The sequence below is a fragment of the Antennarius striatus genome, chromosome 4, assembly GCF_040054535.1.
Source record: "Antennarius striatus isolate MH-2024 chromosome 4, ASM4005453v1, whole genome shotgun sequence".
Taxonomy (NCBI): domain Eukaryota; kingdom Metazoa; phylum Chordata; class Actinopteri; order Lophiiformes; family Antennariidae; genus Antennarius; species Antennarius striatus.
This window is the reverse complement of record NC_090779.1, coordinates 7,634,993-7,653,148: the sequence shown is the minus strand read 5'-3', so window position 1 is coordinate 7,653,148 and position 18,156 is coordinate 7,634,993. Positions and strand designations below refer to the sequence as shown.

The 18,156-nt window shown below is 42.1% G+C and overlaps 2 protein-coding genes across 21 annotated transcripts in view; one reads left to right on the top strand and one right to left on the bottom strand.

The window, feature by feature from the left end:
- tjp1b (tight junction protein 1b) overlaps nucleotides 1–8,231 on the top strand; it is a 66,390-nt gene extending 58,159 nt beyond the window's left edge. For 16 of the 20 annotated variants that reach the window (XM_068313976.1, XM_068313975.1, XM_068313974.1 and 13 more), the window contains 8 exons: nucleotides 678–1,538; nucleotides 2,062–2,153; nucleotides 2,485–2,700; nucleotides 3,376–3,512; nucleotides 4,195–4,666; nucleotides 4,778–4,995; nucleotides 5,245–5,388; nucleotides 7,011–8,231. In XM_068313976.1, coding sequence (XP_068170077.1) covers nucleotides 678–1,538; nucleotides 2,062–2,153; nucleotides 2,485–2,700; nucleotides 3,376–3,512; nucleotides 4,195–4,666; nucleotides 4,778–4,995; nucleotides 5,245–5,388; nucleotides 7,011–7,105 — 2,235 coding nt within the window. In that variant the 3' untranslated portion in view covers nucleotides 7,106–8,231. The remainder of the gene's footprint in view (nucleotides 1–677; nucleotides 1,539–2,061; nucleotides 2,154–2,484; nucleotides 2,701–3,375; nucleotides 3,513–4,194; nucleotides 4,667–4,777; nucleotides 4,996–5,244; nucleotides 5,389–7,010) is intronic. The other 4 variants (XM_068313983.1, XM_068313994.1, XM_068313981.1 and 1 more) reach the window with 2 other exon arrangements.
- A 593-nt stretch (nucleotides 8,232–8,824) lies between these two features.
- Nucleotides 8,825–17,942, bottom strand: LOC137594482 (long-chain fatty acid transport protein 2-like). Its single transcript, XM_068313995.1, has 10 exons — nucleotides 17,440–17,942; nucleotides 15,738–15,947; nucleotides 14,295–14,453; nucleotides 14,060–14,184; nucleotides 13,783–13,977; nucleotides 12,554–12,644; nucleotides 12,169–12,367; nucleotides 11,222–11,319; nucleotides 11,019–11,149; nucleotides 8,825–10,133 (listed from the first exon to the last, which is right to left on the bottom strand). The coding sequence occupies exons 1-10, from the start codon at nucleotides 17,915–17,917 to the stop codon at nucleotides 9,957–9,959; spliced, it is 1,863 nt and encodes a 620-aa protein (XP_068170096.1). The 5' UTR covers nucleotides 17,918–17,942; the 3' UTR covers nucleotides 8,825–9,956.
- Nucleotides 17,943–18,156: the final 214 nt, after the last annotated feature.

Genomic DNA, 18,156 nt, shown 5'->3' with positions numbered 1-18,156 from the left:
AGCACATGACGTAGCGTTACAGTGGTAGATGTGTCGTCTGTTGTAGTGTTAGTAGTTTGACGTTGCATTTGATGCAAACTGAATGTTGGTTGCATGATGAAAGCTAACCTGCAGACAGTACCCTTCTCGTAGAATGATTTTCAATAAAGCAATTCTGTCCATGGAAAAAAAGAACTTTCATCAACACTGTATTGTGTTTTCTGTTTAGTCGTTTTGTTCTGCGAAAATGCCAACAAATCAAGTTTCCTCAACAGGAGTTACTGTAACCAGATTTGCTGTCTCCAGGCTACACATCATATGTTTGAAATGAGGCCTTCCATAAATGTGCAAATTGATTGTGGATTCAATATTTATAAAGTGTATAAATAATTAAAACCCAGTTGTGCTCATCATTTTTGAAAGGCATCGTGTCAAACAGGCATTCAGAGCTATTAATGAATAATAGATAACGGTTTGCTTGTGTAATTGCACCTTGAATTGATTTTCATTCAGAAGGATTTATTTTTAATGTTTTGGGGAACAGTTATGTGAAGGTTTCAGTTCGTTTGCCGGTATTAATTTATATTCTCAATCTGCTGTTGGAAAATAATTCCGACCTGATCGCTATCGCTGTCCTATAATCTCAGAAGGATGGCGTTGAGGCAACAGTGTTTTCATTTAGCGTTGTGTCTTCACAGATGTACAAGAAAGATTTATACACCATGGAGGAGCCCGTGCGAGTCAACCATGGCTTGAAGCAGTCTATGAGCTACAGTCACCAGCTGCCGTACCAGGACAAACAGCCATACCGCGAGTACGACCACCCGCCTTACGGATACGACGGAGGCGGCTACACAGAACCAAAGCCTCACAACGCTGACTCTCACCTGCACTACGACAACCGTGTGCCTCATTACAACGAACAGTGGCCCCCATACGACCAGCAGACCTCGTCCTCCCAGCCCACAGGGTACCAGCCAGGCCACCAGCAACCCATGGGCTACAACCCACGATCCCCCTATGAGGATGGCCCGGGGAGGGATTACAGCCCCCCTCAGCCACGCTACGATGAAGCCCCGCCACTGGGCTATGACGGGAGACCACGCCACAGCAAACCTGGGCCCATTCGTTATGATGAGCCCCCACCTCCACCCCCAGCTGGTTATGACGCCCGCTCTCCTTATGAAGCAGAACCGCACGGCTTCCCCATTAACTCACCTCGATCGCCGGAACCCCCAAAGCAGTATTACGGGGACTCTGCTCTGAGGCCCACCTACACCCCTGGGCCTCCAAACCGAGGCTATAAGCCTGGGATGCACGAGCCTCTGATGAACTCTGAACCCCCAGTCATCCCTCCTCCTAAATCAGAGGCGCTGTCCTCACTGGGGGAGCCAGCAATCACTCCAAGCTCCAAACCGCTTCCTCCGCCACCCCGGGAAGACCTGGATGAGGACCCAGCCATGAAGCCACAGTCAGTGCTCAACAGAGTCAAAATGTTTGAGAACAAACGTTCTGTTTCTATGGACAGGGCTAAAGAGGGGGAGTCATCAGCCGTCAAGGTAAGAAAGATCCCTACAGACAGTTTAGACCATGAGTGGGAGAATTTGACCGGTGAATACTGAATTCTTTGTAATACTGATGTTGTGACAAAAACCAGACTAGATCCAGTAAATATATACATAATCAATTGATACATTAAACAACCATAAACTTTTAAGTACCAAAAATGTATGACGGTGTTACATGTATAAGACACAAAAAAGACAATGATGATAATCAAACTCGTGTCCCTGCATCTGGAAAATTTAAGTCTAGCTGAAAAATAAACTGACTTGACTTTAATAATTGTGAAACTGTTGATCAGATTAATTGATCACATATGCTGTAACACCTTTCTGGCCCACTATGTCCCCTGGGCACAGATGTGTTTGAGTGATAGATGAAGTCATGTAAATACTATTAACACCACATAAGGTACGAGACCTAATATCATAGGATCATTTGATGTGAACAAAAAAAGTGTTTGAGATTAAAAAAAACAAAAACACTGAAGAGATTCTATTTTTTTTGTTTTTTTTCCAGCCTGCAGATGTTCCTAAACCTATCAGTGCATCCGGCCCTGTCCTTAAAGCCAATTCCCTCAGCAACCTGGAGCAGGAGAAGTCCACCTATAGGTACGTTGTCCTCAATGCAGTGAAATTCTTGTATTTATGACTTCATCTCATGTTTTTTGAGCACCACCTTGTGGAGGCAGGTAGCAGCAGCCAGTGAGAGTAGTGCAGTGTGCAAAGACACAGAAGGAATGCTGAGGCAACTGGTTCTACGTGTTGTTGAATCTCAGTGAGCCTCAGACCAGGGATCCCAAATGTTGACAATTTTACACCTCCTTTAGGAATGAGCCTCAGGATTCATGGTATATGTTTGATGTTGATATTGTCCTGTGGGTTCCAGTCTAATCTGTCTGTGCCTGTTGATGGTTTTTTTCCCCGTCCTCATTCTGTACAGGGCACCTGAGCCACAGAAACCCCATACAAAACCCCTGGATGACATAGTGCGTTCTAACCACTATGATCCCGATGAGGATGAGGAGTACTACAGGAAACAGTTGTCCTACTTTGATCGCCGCAGCTTTGACAGCAAAGCCGCAGGCCAGCCCAGTCCTGGCATCAACCGTTTCCACGAACTGCCTAAACCAGCTCAACTGTCCTACCCGTACAACAGGTATCATACTCAAGCCATAATCCTGTGTTTGTGTGTGTGTGTGTGTGTGTGTGTGAGAGAGAGAGCTTGTGAGCGTGCGTGTATGTGATTGTTTTTACGTTCTAGGCAAAATTCAGTTGTATATGACTAAAAACCTGCTTACTTTTTCATTTTTGACTTGGGCATGTTGCACAAAAATATAGTTTTTCTATAATCATTTGATTATTTGGATTTTTTTAATTGGAGTTATTATATTTCAATTTTTAAAATCTGCCTATGCAGGATTGAATGATATAGTCTGTTTCCATCCAGTTACTGGAAGAAAATGAAAAGTTGTACTGATAAAGCAAGAAAACAGAGTCAGATGTCATTCAGTACAATTATTTCTAATTATTAACAATCCTGTTCATCTGAGAACAGACGTCGCCTTGTACAGCATAAGGTGTAACAGGCAGGGTCTCCCTGACAGCAGCAACACACTGTGTCCAAAGCAATGCACTGTGTCAATATGTGTGAGTAGATACTGAAGCTTCTCTGCATACCTTTTCATTATGTGACTGTTATGATGTATTTACACGCAGCGCAGCAGACGAATAAAAACACATCTTATGGCTGATACACAAAAATTCCACAACTCTTTGTTACACCAGCTGCAGAATCTTAATAGATTGTGTTGTTCCTGTGTGCTGACTACAGGGTGGAGTCTGTGGAGAAGGTGAGTCCAGCGGAGAAAAGATATGAGCCCCTACCCCAAATCAGCCCATCATCACAGTACGGGCCTCCTGCTAACACCATTTCACCCAACGCACTGCCCAAGCTCAGTCCCAATGATGGTAAGCCCCAGCTCCTGCCTGAAATCCTCAAGTTCAAACCTTTATCTATCTGCAAACCCAAGTAACAAGAAATATTGCAGTATTTCCCGCACTATTAGGCGCACTTAAAAACCTTTAATTGTCTCAAAACCGACAGTACGCCTTACAATCCAGCGCATCTTATATGTGGAAAAAGTTTTACCAATATGCCATTCATTGAAGATGAGTTCTCAGATGAGTTCTCAGCTCTCAGCAGTAACCTCAACCACCACGCTGTTGCCTATCTGGTCAGCAGCCCAGACAGAATACACAAGTCTAAGCTGCGCTCCCTCCCCCTGGCAGTTCCTTGCTGTTTCAGGTGCCAACCACATTTGTGAATCAATTGTATCATGCCAGCCATCTTTGGCTAGCAGTGACTTAACTCTTGAAATTTGAGAAAAGGCTTCAGAGTCGTGAATGCAATCCCTTTAACGCAGCTTAATCTAGTGGATGAATAATACAACCACAGCCACGACAGTAGTTTCTATTCTATGCGCCTTATAATGCGATGCTGAAGACAGTTTTAAAAGTTTTAAATTAGTTCATTCATTGAAGGTTGCCCATATACTCCAGTGCGCCTTATAGTGTGGAAAATACTGTACTTTACAAACATTCACTTCGAACCTGCGTGAACGGCGTCTGATTCTCCTTTCGTTGTTCTTAGCCAACTCCATACCTGAGCCTCTGAGCTCCCCCAATCCTAAATCTGACCTGGCAGCTCACAGGCCAGCCAGCAGGGATGAATCCACACCAGCTGGTTACTTACCCCCGAGGGGCCTCCCTGACAAGCCCCCCATCAACGGCACAGATGCAGCACCCCAAAAGACATTGGCAGCTCCTGCTCCAACTGGCTACAATCGCTACGTCCCCAAGCCGTACTCCAGCTCGGCTCGACCCTTTGAGCGTAAATTTGAGAGCCCCAAGTTCAACCACAACCTGCTGCCCAACGACACACAGGTGAAGACGGACCTCCTCGGTAAGCCCAGCGTGGTGAGCAACAGCAGTGGGAACCCTCAGCTGTCGCCACAGCCCGTGGATCACGACAGTGGCCTGGACACCTTCACACGCACCATGGACAACAGGCCCAAATACCAGCACAACAACATCAACGCCATCCCAAAGGCCATCCCTGTCAGGTACCAGAGTCCTCACTCCTCCCACTCAACAGCAGGGAATTCACATTGATGCCTACAATGCTTTTCTTGATGATGACGATGATGATGATGATGACGACCCCTATTCCTCAGTCCCAGCACTCTGGATGATGATGATGAAGATGAAGGGCACACGGTGGTGGCCACAGCTCGGGGAATCTTCAACTGCAATGGAGGGGTCCTGAGCTCCATCGAGACAGGCGTCAGCATCATCATCCCCCAAGGTGCCATCCCCGAGAGCGTGGAGCAGGAGATTTACTTCAAGGTGTGTCGGGACAACAGCATCCTGCCCCCGCTCGACAAGGAGAAAGGTCGGTCTCTGGATTTACACCATAAAAATATGTCAAACAGCTGTCTGTTCATCCAGTCTGGGGCACTGATGTACACTGAATACATAGTATGAAGACCTATGGACAGGAACTATTAATGTCCCACAGGATTTTTTAATTAACATTTGGACTAGGGGAGTGTGTCACGTCAGCTGGAAAAAAAGTTTACTCCTCTGTTTGGATAAGAGTTAATCCTTTGTGGAATTTAAGTGCTGTTTTGTGTCCATGCAGGAGAAACGCTGCTAAGTCCGCTGGTGATGTGCGGCCCTCATGGACTCAAGTTCCTGAAGCCGGTGGAGCTGCGCTTACCTCACTGTGCGTCTATGACCCCTGATGGTTGGTCTTTTGCTCTAAAATCCTCCGACTCCTCGTCGGGTACGCTGTCCTCTCTCTGTCCTTTGGGGTCTTTGGGCTGTCTTTGTGGATTTAATGAGGAAAATATTTTGTTTTCCAAATTATTTTAATCATCATTTTTCCATATTCTTCTCATTTCCTCTTCATGCAACCTGCAAATCCCTTTTAATTAATTCTTGGTCTCCTCTGTTGTCGCTGCTTTTCTTCTCGTGATAATTAACTGAATATGTTTGAAGTGTCTGTTCAGATAAAACCAGTGTTTTTATTTGAAATGGACTTTTTTCGGTATTCATTACTTGAACTTAATGAGTGTTAATTGTGACGTAGTGTTACAAAAGCCAGACCTCCTTCGATAAGTTAGCCGTTGAATTCTTTGGAACCATTTTCTTTTGATCAAAGTAATAAAAAAGGTTTATCTGTTTTTATTCAGGCACTTTTAATATGACCTCAATGTTTGTTTGTTTGTGTCAAGTAGTAATTTATAGTAATACTCTAAAGGCGTACTTCAGTATGGCTCTGCTCCTGATGATCATGTAACCATTGATTACATGAGTGGTTAATGTTTACTGAATCATTAGTTAATGAACATTGACTCATTTCCCACATGAATCACCTCCATCAGGGCTGCTGGGTAAAGACTGTTTCTCCACTCAGAGCATCTTTATCTAATTGTTGGTATTTGTTCAAGATAAAAGAGAATTTCAGACATAAACCTTTGTTTAATCCATTAATTCTTACTTAAAGCGGATTGAGTGATGAGTAAACATTTGCAAACTGAACGGACACTCAGTCGAGTGTGTTTCTTCACCAAGGCCTAACAGTTCATTAAATTCAACCCAAATTCAAACGAGATTAGCAACAACTTTAAGGAAGCCCTCTGGGGTCTTTTCAAGTAAATGAAAGATGGCATGTATCCGCATCTATTTTAATATTCAGTCGTTCCATTTTTGGCACCTGCACCAGCATTCTGCTCAGGTTCATTGTAATCTGTCAAGTAGTTTATGTGGAACTGACAGAAAAGGTCAAAAGAACAATTCCCACAATGTGAAAGAACTTTGAGAATAACTCTGACGTTATATTGTTACCCTGGAATCATTTTGTATTAATGCTGATGGACGTTTGTTTATTGTGCTGTTTTATGTTGTGTATTTACTGCTTGTGACTACAGCTGTTAGATAACTCTGGTTCAATTTATTTTAATCCTGTCCCTGTACACAAAGATTACAGAAAAATAATTAACGCTGTGAAATCATGACTACTTGGCGGAGGTAGTTTTGTAAGGAGATGTCCAGGTGACTCCTTCTGTTATAATGTTCCCTGGCGTATTGATTAACACAGTAACTGTCACACATTCACTCAGCAGTGACTTCACTGACATTCAGTCACCTTTCACCTGCGGGATTGCTCCATTTATTTGTTATTCCACACATTCTTCTTCAATGTGTGTTCATTGGTTCTTTCATTACCCATAATGCACCACAACCAGGCAGTGATCCGCTATAAACTCATGGTTAACAGGAGGAGCGGTCAGTTGCATGAAAATGTGTGTTAAATCATAGCATGTAATAATCATGCAGGAGGGTTGGCTGTAGGCGGTGTGTTTCTGGAGCTCCCTCGGCTGACTTCATGTCTGTTTTCTGCAGGTGATCCGAAAACCTGGCAGAACAAATCACTCCCTGGAGACCCAAACTACCTGGTGGGTGCAAACTGTGTGTCTGTGCTCATCGACCACTTCTGAAGAGGGCGACAGCTGGCCTGTTACTGAATGTGATAAACTGAGGGTCTGAGTTGCCCCTGCAGTGGTCCGTCACTGTGGCGGGGTGCACAATGCTAGATGAAGTATGAACTTACTCTCACATTGTTTACTGTGCCCACAATTTAAAAAAAAAAAAGGAAAAAAACACACACTTTCACACACAAGAGAGTCTAAGGAGTCCAGCATCCCCACGGCTGCACTCCTGTTTTTTCTTTTCTTTTTCTTTTTTTGGTGCTTTCAAGGCTTGCAAAAAAACAAAGATTAAAATAAATTATTTAAACAAAAGTACTGAAGTTGGAATGCATGACCAGTGCCACAGACTGAATAATCTTATTTTGACATTTTTTTAGCTAATTTTTTAAAAGGTGCAAGGAAAAAGGAGAATTTATAAACTCACTTGTAATGGGATTTTTGCATAACATAAAAAAATAAACACTCACAAATAGCAAAGTTGGTATATGCAAAACTTTTGTTTGTGAGTTTTGTGGTCACGCGTTTCACACGTGAAGGATCTCTGAGGACTGAAGAAATGCTGACGTTAGACATTATGGAGATGAAAACATACGAATGAAGATGAAGTATTAGTATGAGACGCCCGTTTGTTCTGGCGCACTGTCTTTAACACTGATATTTTGTAGCAATGTTTTATCGTAGATAAATATACTGACTTGATTTTACAAACTCCTGCTGTCTAGAGATCTATGCATGTGCTATGTCTCAGGTCCAGAAGCCTGCTACCACTAAGTTCAACACATGAAAACCCCATCGTACACTGCAAGCAGTGATGCCTTATCTGCATATTAACTTTTCAGTGAAACTTTAAAACATCGGATCCCTCAGTTATAGCAATCACTATGGAAGAAAACGTTTCTGCATTTTCTCATACAAATGGTGAACTTGGATTTAGCACACAGGAGTAATGGAGGCTGGTGAAAAGTTATGCTTTCATTTACTGCTATGCATATGAAGTCTGAGGAAATACAAAAAAGCTATAAGATGTTTAAATTGTGGCTGTACATATTGCTAGTATATGGCCTTGGTTCTGTGTAAATGAACTTTTGTACATCTTTGTTATTTTGTATAAAAGAGAAAATGTTTGTTAAAAAGACGAAGCGGTTCATTGGTTATGTTTGTATTCTGGTTATACCCCTGAGCCTTGGAACTGACATAAGCAGTAATAAGTTCGACTTTTCTACCAACATATACACACACACTACTTAAGGCATTTTTAACAGTCAGAAAACTTTTTATTCTTATTTACAAAATAGAGAAGTGCTTGGTTTAAATGATTTTAAAAGATGTACTCGAGGGGATCTGCTATGAAGAGTGGTCCCTTCCTTTATTTGTGATACTGGATGCTGTATTGTGCCCTGAAATGTATTTTTGTACTAATAGACAATTTATTATGGCACATCAGTACTGTTTTCTTTTGATATAACACTGCTTCAAACCAACACTAGTTTAATTTCCTGTGTGACTGACATTTTTTATTTATTTTGTTCTTTAGTTGAACTTTTCCCCCCCTTCGCGACACATTTCTAAGTATACCACTGTATTAATAAATAAATTCATTTTTAAAGTAATGCTCCTCGATTAGTGTATTATGTTGATCTCAGCTTACACACCCAGATATTTATCTGTAAGATGGTTCAAATGATCTCTTTTCTGACATTTCCAGCTTTTTCTTTATTATGTAAACATCCGTCAAATGCATTTTCTACATATATATTTAGTACAAACAGTCTTCATTTCAAGAATAACAAAGCTAAGGCAATAAAATACAACAGTCTTGCAAGTTATCCACCTGGTTACTAATCAAGTGATCCATTTCAACATTAGTTTTTAGCTTGATGTCACCATTAAACAGCAGTCTAGAGATTTTTCTCAGCAGCAAATACAATGTATAGAAAATATTACATTCTCTAAATCCGAAAATCAATGAATATGAAAATATTTTCATTTTATAATTCTAACTAAAGATATCCCTAACTTCATTGTAAAATTCATCCCCAGTGTACAGTATGTCTCACCAGACTTTCCTTATCACTGAGCCGCAAATGATTAGCCACCTGCTTGAGGTGTTACAGTCATGTTCTTTTCTACATTTCCTACATTTCTACATATGTTAGACAGATAAGCATTGAGCACCTTTCCTCATTCTGTACAATGGAAGTTGAACTTTGAACTGCAGCATTGATAAGAAATATGTGGGCATGTAGGCAAGACCTGAGTTCAACGTTTCCCTGAAGATGGCATTTGATCTTTGATGCGATTCAGCATATTTCAAAGTCAGATTATCTTTTTGTGTCAAAGGTTGTGTTGATCAGTCATCCCACCAGCAAAAAAAAAGAATTTGCTCACCCAGTTTACAGTCTGCCTCTTTACCTTTCAAGGGCAAGCTGTAGTAGAACAGTGTGTTATTGGGGCACAAGGTGGCTGAGCAAAGGTCAACTGATAAACACTGACTAAATTTTACTTGACATCAAAAATGTTAAAGTTTAAAACCAAAGTTAATGTATCTGTGAGGTATATAACTTTATTTTCACAGACATTAAGTCTAACACAAAAAACCTCCAGTTAAAGTTAAACTTTTACACTCGGTTGGCCGATCTGAAACTAAAGTTTTGGAAAAGCTGATCTGAATTCAGTTCTTAAAAGTACAACAGTGTCATTAAAATAGGAATTAATTTTTTTTTCCACAGTTTCATTAAAAATATGGCCTCTTTAAGCACAAGGCAAAGTTCTGGTTTATTATCGATAGTTGAAAAAGTTCTATCTGCTGGCTGTTACGTGGTAAATAAAACTGTTTCCAGTTCGTTGACTTTTTTCTGTGTTAAAGTTTAATTTCCTTGGAGATGACTGCTCGGTGGATCTCCTCAGTCAGGGGAACGTATGTATTCTGCTCTCGATCCAAAAAGTATAAAGGGTCCTGGATGTGCGTCGGGTTGAATCCCTCCTCCACCAACCTCACTTTCCTCATCTTGAATGTTCCCGTCATCTCCAGACACGGCTGAGAAACACACACGGTGACTTTTAAGACTATTTTACATCCAACTTTGGTTTTACAAACAGCAGAAATACATTACATAGCAGTGGTCAAATCATCAACTATAATTTCATTGGTGGAACCTGAGTCTTTTTTTATCGATAAGTATTTTTTTTATTTAAAGAATTTAAGATTTCCAAAGTGAACTAAGGAATTTAAAATAAAAGTCTTGTCTGAAGACCCGGTCCTGTGTTACGACCAGTCCAGTATTTACATTCCTTTCATTTATGTAAGGCTTCCTGGTGCATATGGAATGAGACTACACAGAAAAAGGTGGATGCTAACATGACAAGTGAAGAAAATGAGAGTACCGTAATTTTAGACGCTTTGATCAACAGTTTTGGTGGTTGGGCAGGAAGAGGATGCAGTATATTTTTTTAAAAATTTTTTTAACATGTAACATGATAAAAATCTCTTCAATACGTGAGCATCTCGTGAAAACTACCAGCTACAATGACTGATAAAATCACTGACTCAGCAGGCTGGTTTGATTTTGTGAGACTGACTGAACAAAGCAAAGAGGTTTGGCAACATATTAATGAGAATGGGTCCGAGCCAAAGCAAATAAAGAGATACCTTGGAGATGGGTGGAGCAGTAACGCTCAGGAAACTATTCAACGTTAGGCTGCGTGAGTGTGATGTAACACAGGTGTTACAACCCCTTGAACAGGAGCCTGTTCGGGGTATTTAGGTCCTCAGTTTGACTCTGAAGAACCGGTCCTGTGTCACGACTGACAGACTGGACTGACCAGTCCAGTATCTACATTTATGTGAACTAAAGAGTTTCTCAGGTTGTTGCTCCGGCTTTGAATAAAGCTGCACTAAGAGCAGATCTGTTTCTTCTCATACCTGAATCCTGATGATTTGAGGTCTTGCGTAAGATGGAAGGTGGTTGACGACCTTATTGTAGGTGTCGGAACAATCAAAATCTTGTCCTTCTTTCAAAACGACAGCAGCCATGCCGATCCGCCCCTCGTGACCTGATCAGACAACTGAGTTAAATAGACTTACAAAATAGAAACAGATTTTTTAACCCATTACTACAAAAATACCTTCGATTTTAACACCATAGACATTTGCCTCCAAAACGCACTGCACCATTGTGAGGATGTCTGCGACCTCTGATGTGGCAACATTCTCTCCTTTCCACCTGTGGCAAAAAATATATATAAACAAATTAATACATTCTGGTGAAATACATCGACCTCTTATAAATCTGTAGACAGGCACAAAATTTAGACAGAAAACTGACAATACATCTTTATTTCTGTACCCTTTGAATTTGATTAGTCTCGTTGTTAACCCAGGCCTCGACCAATCTGGTATGGAAGTCATAGATTTGATTCACATGTTTGATTTGGCAACAGTTTTACGCTGGATGCCCTTCCTGACACAACTCTGTATTTATTCAGGCTTGGAAAGGACTATAGTGAATAATTTCTTCCAGAAGAGGTAGGAACATAAGGTGACCTATAAGAGTGGAGGTAGGAGCACACAGGTACACTACATCTTGTGTAGACAGTGTAATCTGAAGGAGATCAGTGACTGCAAGGTAGTGGTAGGATATAGTGTAGCCAAACAGCATAGGATGGTGGTGTGTGGGATGACTGGTGGTGATGAAGAGGACAAAGACAGAGCAGAGGACAAAATGGTGGAAGTTGAAAAAGGAAGAGTGTTGCATGACTTAGGAAGGAGTAAAGACAGGCTCTGGGTGGTCAGGAGGTGCTTCCAGCTGGTTTGGACATGTCCAGAGAAGAGATAGTGAATATATTGGCAGAAGGATGCTGAGTTTTGAACTGCCAGGCAGGAAACCTAGAGGAAGACCAAAGAGGAGGTTTATGGATGTAGTGAAAGAGGACATGAAGGTAGTTGGTGTGAGAGAAGAGGATGCAGAAGACAGGGTTAGATGGAGGCAACTGATTGGCTGCGGCGACCCCAGAAGGGAAAAGCCGAAAGGAGAAGAAGAACAGCAAAACTTGACCATGGATGACCAACTTGCCTGAAAGTGTCACCAACTCGATCCTGAAAGTACACGAAGCCTTGTTGGTCAAACTGGAGCAAATCTCCAGTGTTAAAATAGAAGTCCCCTTGTTTCAAAACATTACGAAGCCGCTTCTTCTCAGTCTGTTGCTTGTTGCCGGCGTAACCAACAAATGGAGACCTATTGGTGACCTTTCCCACCAACAGCCCTGTCTCATCTGAACAAAAAACAGCATATGATGTTGTCTGACCAACACTTTATAATGCATACACATTTTAACAATTCAGAAGCAAACAATGAGTCAGTACACAGTGATAAATTGCTTTCTTTTCAGCTGCCTGATTGCTGGCTAGAGCAATGAAGGAAACTGAAAACACAGGTGGGTATCTGGGAACCGGCTCACCTATGGCTGCCTCGATGCACAGACCCTCTGAATTCCTGACAGGCTCTTCCTTTTCGATGTCGAACTTGATTAAAGTGTAGGGAAAGAAAAACTAGAAAGAAGAGAAGAAAAAGTTCCCTTAAAAGTATTCCTGTAAATACGTTAACAGTAAATGGAGGTTGGTTTGATGAGGGTTTAAAGCCATGGAGGTTTAAAGCTCTTTTCAACATGCTAAAAGGTGAAAACGGTTAAATTAAACTACTTTAAACATATTAATGATAGTTAATGGAAGAGCTGATCATGTCCTGAATGAAGAACCTCAACATTGGAGTGGATCTGAAGCACAGGATGCAGGCAGGAATATTCTATGTTCTTTGAACATTGCATTAAAAAGCCTTATTTCTTCTTGGGGTAATTTTGTCAGTTACTCAGAAGCTTCTTGATGGATTACCATGCGACTATGTGAAGGGGTGGGACATGTGCCATTCAAAATAACTTCAGATTCTGGGGTGATCATAATATGATTCATAAATCCTAGGGGTAGGTTTTCAAGGAGTTGCATATCTTATGAGCATCTTCTGCCTTGGGTAAAATGAAGAAATGGGAACATCGAGCTTGGCAGACGTTTGTGTGTCTAGTTTGTGCTGGGAGAGTTTTTAAGTATCACCAACACGATCACAGTTCATCTTTAGAGTGATGATGAATGCTTGCATATTCATTAATTGGTCTGATGGTCCGTTCAGTCATTTCGACAGGTCGGACTCTTGTGTTCACATTCATGATGCCTGGAGCTTCAATCAAATCAAAGCTCATGGACTTTGTTTCCCAGATTGTGATCTTTCATGTGGAAATACTGTCCAGATTGGCATCACCATCTTGTTTCTGCTGTTTTTATTTACTTAAACCCATTTAAAATGATTGTGAATTTATACACAACTGTACACGTTGGTTTGATTTCTTTTGATTGTCTTCTAGATTCAATTACCTGTTTGCTTGTTTTCATCAGTAATGCAGGATAGAGGTCAAACTTATTCCACTGGGCAACTCTGTGTCCTATGTGAACAAATAAATCTTGACCCTTGAACGGTTGTTGACACATTTCAGTCAAAAGCATTAAACTCAAAAATCACAAGCCCCTGGGATTCATCCTCTATTGGACAAGAATGCTCTTAAATGCCTTGTGAAGCTTCATAGGTTACATATTCCAGTTTTGGGTTGGGTGGTGCTTCCAGACCGGTTCTTTGACTCACCCTGTGGACAATATTGACTCTCCCCACTGCACCGATCTTAGACGTGTAATTGATGAAGCCGATGTTTCCCTCTGTGGCAGCGTACAGCTCTCTGACCTGAATGTCACCAAAGCGATTCAGGAACTCTGTCCAAATATCTGTTCGGATCCCGTTGCCAATGGCGATCCTCACACTGTGATACTTCTCATTGTTTTTCTGCAACAGCAACATTGACTCAGTTTCATGATTGAGACCACGTTCATTAATTCCTGCTCAGCCTGACTGGGATCCCTTTTACCTTGGGCATATTGCAGAGGTAGCGCATCGTTTCACCAATGTACTGCATCACTGTCACGTTATACTTCCTGCAGTCGTCCCAGAACTGAGATGCTGAGAACTTTCTCCTCAGTAAAACAATGCAACCTACAATCAAAATTGTATAGCACAGCCTTAACGTCACCCTAAGCTCATTCATCGACTCCGTCACACTCCACCAGAAGTGTATATGCTGCTCTTAAGAAGAGGGTTCTTACCTCTCTCAATGGCTCCGGCCATTCCGATGAGGAAGCCTGCACTGTGATAAAGAGGCAGATTGATGTAGAAGATGTCTTCTGATGTGACTCCACACAAAGCCTGAAGGAAGGAGGCGGCCCAAACCCTCTCATGAGTAACGATGGCTGCTTTAGATAAACCTGCCAAAGGAAAAAAACAACAACAACAAATAATCAACAAGTACTTGAACACAACAGCTGGCATACGCACATTTTCATCTGCTGGTGTATGGAGGAAGGATTGGTTATGAAGAAGAATTAATTTTTGATTAACTTCTGCTTAATCATTTAGAATATATTACAGGTTTATTTGAAGTCATGTGTCTCTAATTATTATAAGACCACTTCCACTTTACAGGACTCATTGTTCAAATCAGATTTTTTTTTTTACCCCGATCAGATTTGGTTATTTTTATGTCTCACACTTGTGATCACCGACAACAATCTGAACTGGACAAGACGTTCTGCCAGACATTTATCTATGGACAACAAACACCATCTGCACCTGATCTGCATCTGATGTCTCCTCTCTAGTCCTTTTCTTATTTGTCAGGCCTATGTATGTCACATTGCCACAAATGGAATATGTGTCTGATCTATAACTATAAGATGTGTTTTTTTTAAACATTTTTATGTGTTTTTACACAAATTCAAATTTGCGCCTCATTGATAAAGGAGTCTTTGGTCTGGTAATGTGAACATAGCCTTGGGTCTGGTCCTGGAGACCTCCTGACGAAAGGATTTATCTGATCGTAAATATTACAGTCTGTGTGATGATGTCAAATGTCCCCACTAGTGCTTCCATGATCCAACACAACAGTGTTGCACATGGTTAATAATTTAGAACTGGTGTAACCTGCTGTGGGAGGGTTCAAGACCCGCCTCCACTCCAGGGTAGCTGATTTGTGATGGCATAAGCTTAGTGCATAGTTTGAGGACGGTTCAATGCCCTTAATGACCTCCACCTTGTTTGTAGAGGCAGATGTCAAACTAGTGCCAAAAATTCAGCTGTGGTTTTTAGACCTTGTATCGTTTATCTGGAAAACAGAGATGGTTGTCATTTAATTCCTCCACATGCGGGAAATAAATGTCAAAGATGATAAGTTCCCACTAACTGCAATAGTTAACGCTAGAAATTCAACATGCTGTCAGAAATACAGTTTTTGAGATAAATCCTCATAATGCTTCATCAAATTGTTACAAATCTGATTAAAATATTGTCCTGTATTATCCGACACTATAAAACTCTTTATTCTGAAAATAATTTCAGGAGATCAGCCTGAAATCAAAGTACTGCAAGTGTAGTTGTTAAAGGAGCAAGAAGAAGTAGAGAAGAAGAAGAAAAACAACGACAACATAGTGGAAGCAGAAGGCAGCGGCTCTTAGAGGGTTCCACAGTGGTGTCATAGGGTTCCACAGGCCTACCTGTGGTTCCTGATGTGTAGATATACAGCGCGGTGCTCCTGATGTGGACGTTGGCCCTCAGGGCCCGGGGCAGCGGCTGATCTGAGGCCTGTGAGATCTCGTCCTCCAGCGGCTTGATGTCCTGGATGCTGCAGGACCCCGACAGGAGGAACACCCTGACGCCCTCCTCTCTGAGCGTCGGTAGGATCTCCACCACAGCATCCTGCAGCTCTGAAGACACACACACACACACACACACACACACACACACACGCTTTGAGATCCAGACAAACTACCTGTGTTGCGCAACGAAGCACACGTGGGTGTGAGACAGTTGAGGCCACGGCTCTCCGTGACACGAGCACACGGAGCAGAGAGTTCAGGAGCTTCTCAGGAGCCACAAGTGGGTGAGAGTCAGGTTCCACAGCCCATTGTTCCTTTGTTTAGTGTCTTAAAGAACAAATTGAGCCCGACTGAATGTAGAGCACACTGAAAGGAACCGTGTGAGACAACAGAGGACCAGTCCTCTGCACCTGTTGGATAATGACATGTCACATGACTCCTAAACTATCCCACAAAACATTTCTTCTCCTGTAGGCTCTAAAAATCACACCACCCCAGTAAGAAACAGAACACATAAGGAATACAAGCTTTGAACAAATGAGGCGCAGTAACTGTTGTGTTCTTCTAGAAAAACATGGGTTTATTCTGTGGCGATTAAGACCAGGTGGGGATTTAATAAGAACTTACTGTCTTACCATGTGGTCACACAGTCCACACTAACATGTTCTTCACTGTTCTGCTGTGGGAATGTCTGAGGAGTTTACTGATGAACAGGATTATTGTGAGCACATGTATTTCAGGTTTTTTTTCCTTTTCATTACCTCAATCAAGGAAGCGTTTTCTGTTATATTACCGGTTTGTCTTTCTGTCTGTCTTGTCTGGCAGGATTAATCTTAAGAATCGGATTTTTGAGGACTTTTTTTTTTTTTTTTTCCATCCTGTGGAAAACACACTAGTTTTTTCAGGACCTGTATCATCGTTCAGTGTTTGAGTTATTTTACACTGCTTGGTAGGAGCAATGACAGGATTTGGAATGTTTGAATAAAAGGTACACAAAGATCTCCATAAGATCCACCACACATCAGACTCTGATCTGGAGCAGAGTAATACTCCAGATCTGGTGATCCATAATGTTCCTATTTATAGTGTTTTGCAGAAAATTCTCTAATGCCAGGTAACAAATAAAAACAATCAAATACCGGTTAAAGTGTAGCTGATACTGAACTAAAGGCTGAAGACCATACAGGGGAATCCAAAACTGTTTAGGTCAATCCGCTGGACTTTTAAGAAAATTCTTGGCTGATCCAAGATCTTTGGATAACCATGACCTGGATAACCGAGAACCTACACAGACATCATGCAGGGGAATGTTAGCTGCTGTCTGAATGCAGTTCTGTTAACCTTCACCACATCTAGTCCAGAGTATAACAGACTCATTCAGACTTAAATCTTGCTTATACGACAAGAATCTTTACCTCCGCATACCTTAAATTACTAGAACCACGTGGCCTGATAATCATCGGTGCCACAGTGGTGCTACATAGGAATTAGGAGTCATTCTGAAAAGCAGTGCTGTTCTCAACTTGCATTGCATTAACGAGTGCGCTCCTGTAGTGACGGTGGTGTATTTGAGGAGGGGGTGGGAGGGGTTGTGTTTTACCTGCACAGGTGATGATGACTTTGGCCCCGCAGCAGAAGAAACTGTGCAGCAGAGACTTGGACCTGATGTTAAAGTTGAGCAGTGCCGCCGGGCAGCCCAGTTTGGTCAAACCGAGCCAAGTCCACATAAAGTTAGGCTCGTTGGCCAGAAACAGGGCGACCGTGTCCCCCTCCTTCAGCCCAACCTCGGACTGCAGAACTCTGGCCACCTTGTTGCTCTCTCTGTCGATTTCACCATAAGAATATTCTCTCCCCTCAAAGATCAAGAAAGTCTTATCGGGATGTTTCTGCGCTTTATACAAGAAGCAGTCCAGGAGGCTGTAGAAAGGTTTGACTTTCTTGTATGTGACGAGCCTGATGCCCAGTCTGATGCTCCTCATGATGTAGACGCAGTCATCGAGGAGGTAAGGGAACCATCTCTGGAGGAAGGGCAGGAGCAGGACAGCCAGGCCGGCTGCAGCGGTGAGCCACACGATCATTCTGCAGAGCGCACCTCCCCGGGTTCATCCGTCAGTCAGAGTCAAGTCTGGCAGGAGCGCTGCTCATTGATATTTGTGACAAAGCTCACCCCCCCCCACTCCTTTTCCCTCGGGGCGGTGCGTATCTCCAACCAGCCGACCCCCCCCCCCTTCACACGCTGATGTTTTTCTAGCTGCCAGATCCGGTGTTCTCCATCCATCAGCAACGGAATCGGATTTTTTTTTTTTTTTTTAGTCCT

Bases quoted from the DNA above. Each gene is read 5' to 3' on its own strand.
- LOC137594482 (XM_068313995.1), bottom strand. From the start codon at position 17,917: ATGATCGTGTGGCTCACCGCTGCAGCCGGCCTGGCTGTCCTGCTCCTG. The intron at 13,978-14,059 runs GTAAAAGGGATC...TTGCTGTTGCAG, and splicing joins ACCTCTGCAATATGCCCAAG to AAAAACAATGAGAAGTATCA. The intron at 11,150-11,221 runs GTATTTTTGTAG...TTGTCTGATCAG, and splicing joins CTATGGTGTTAAAATCGAAG to GTCACGAGGGGCGGATCGGC.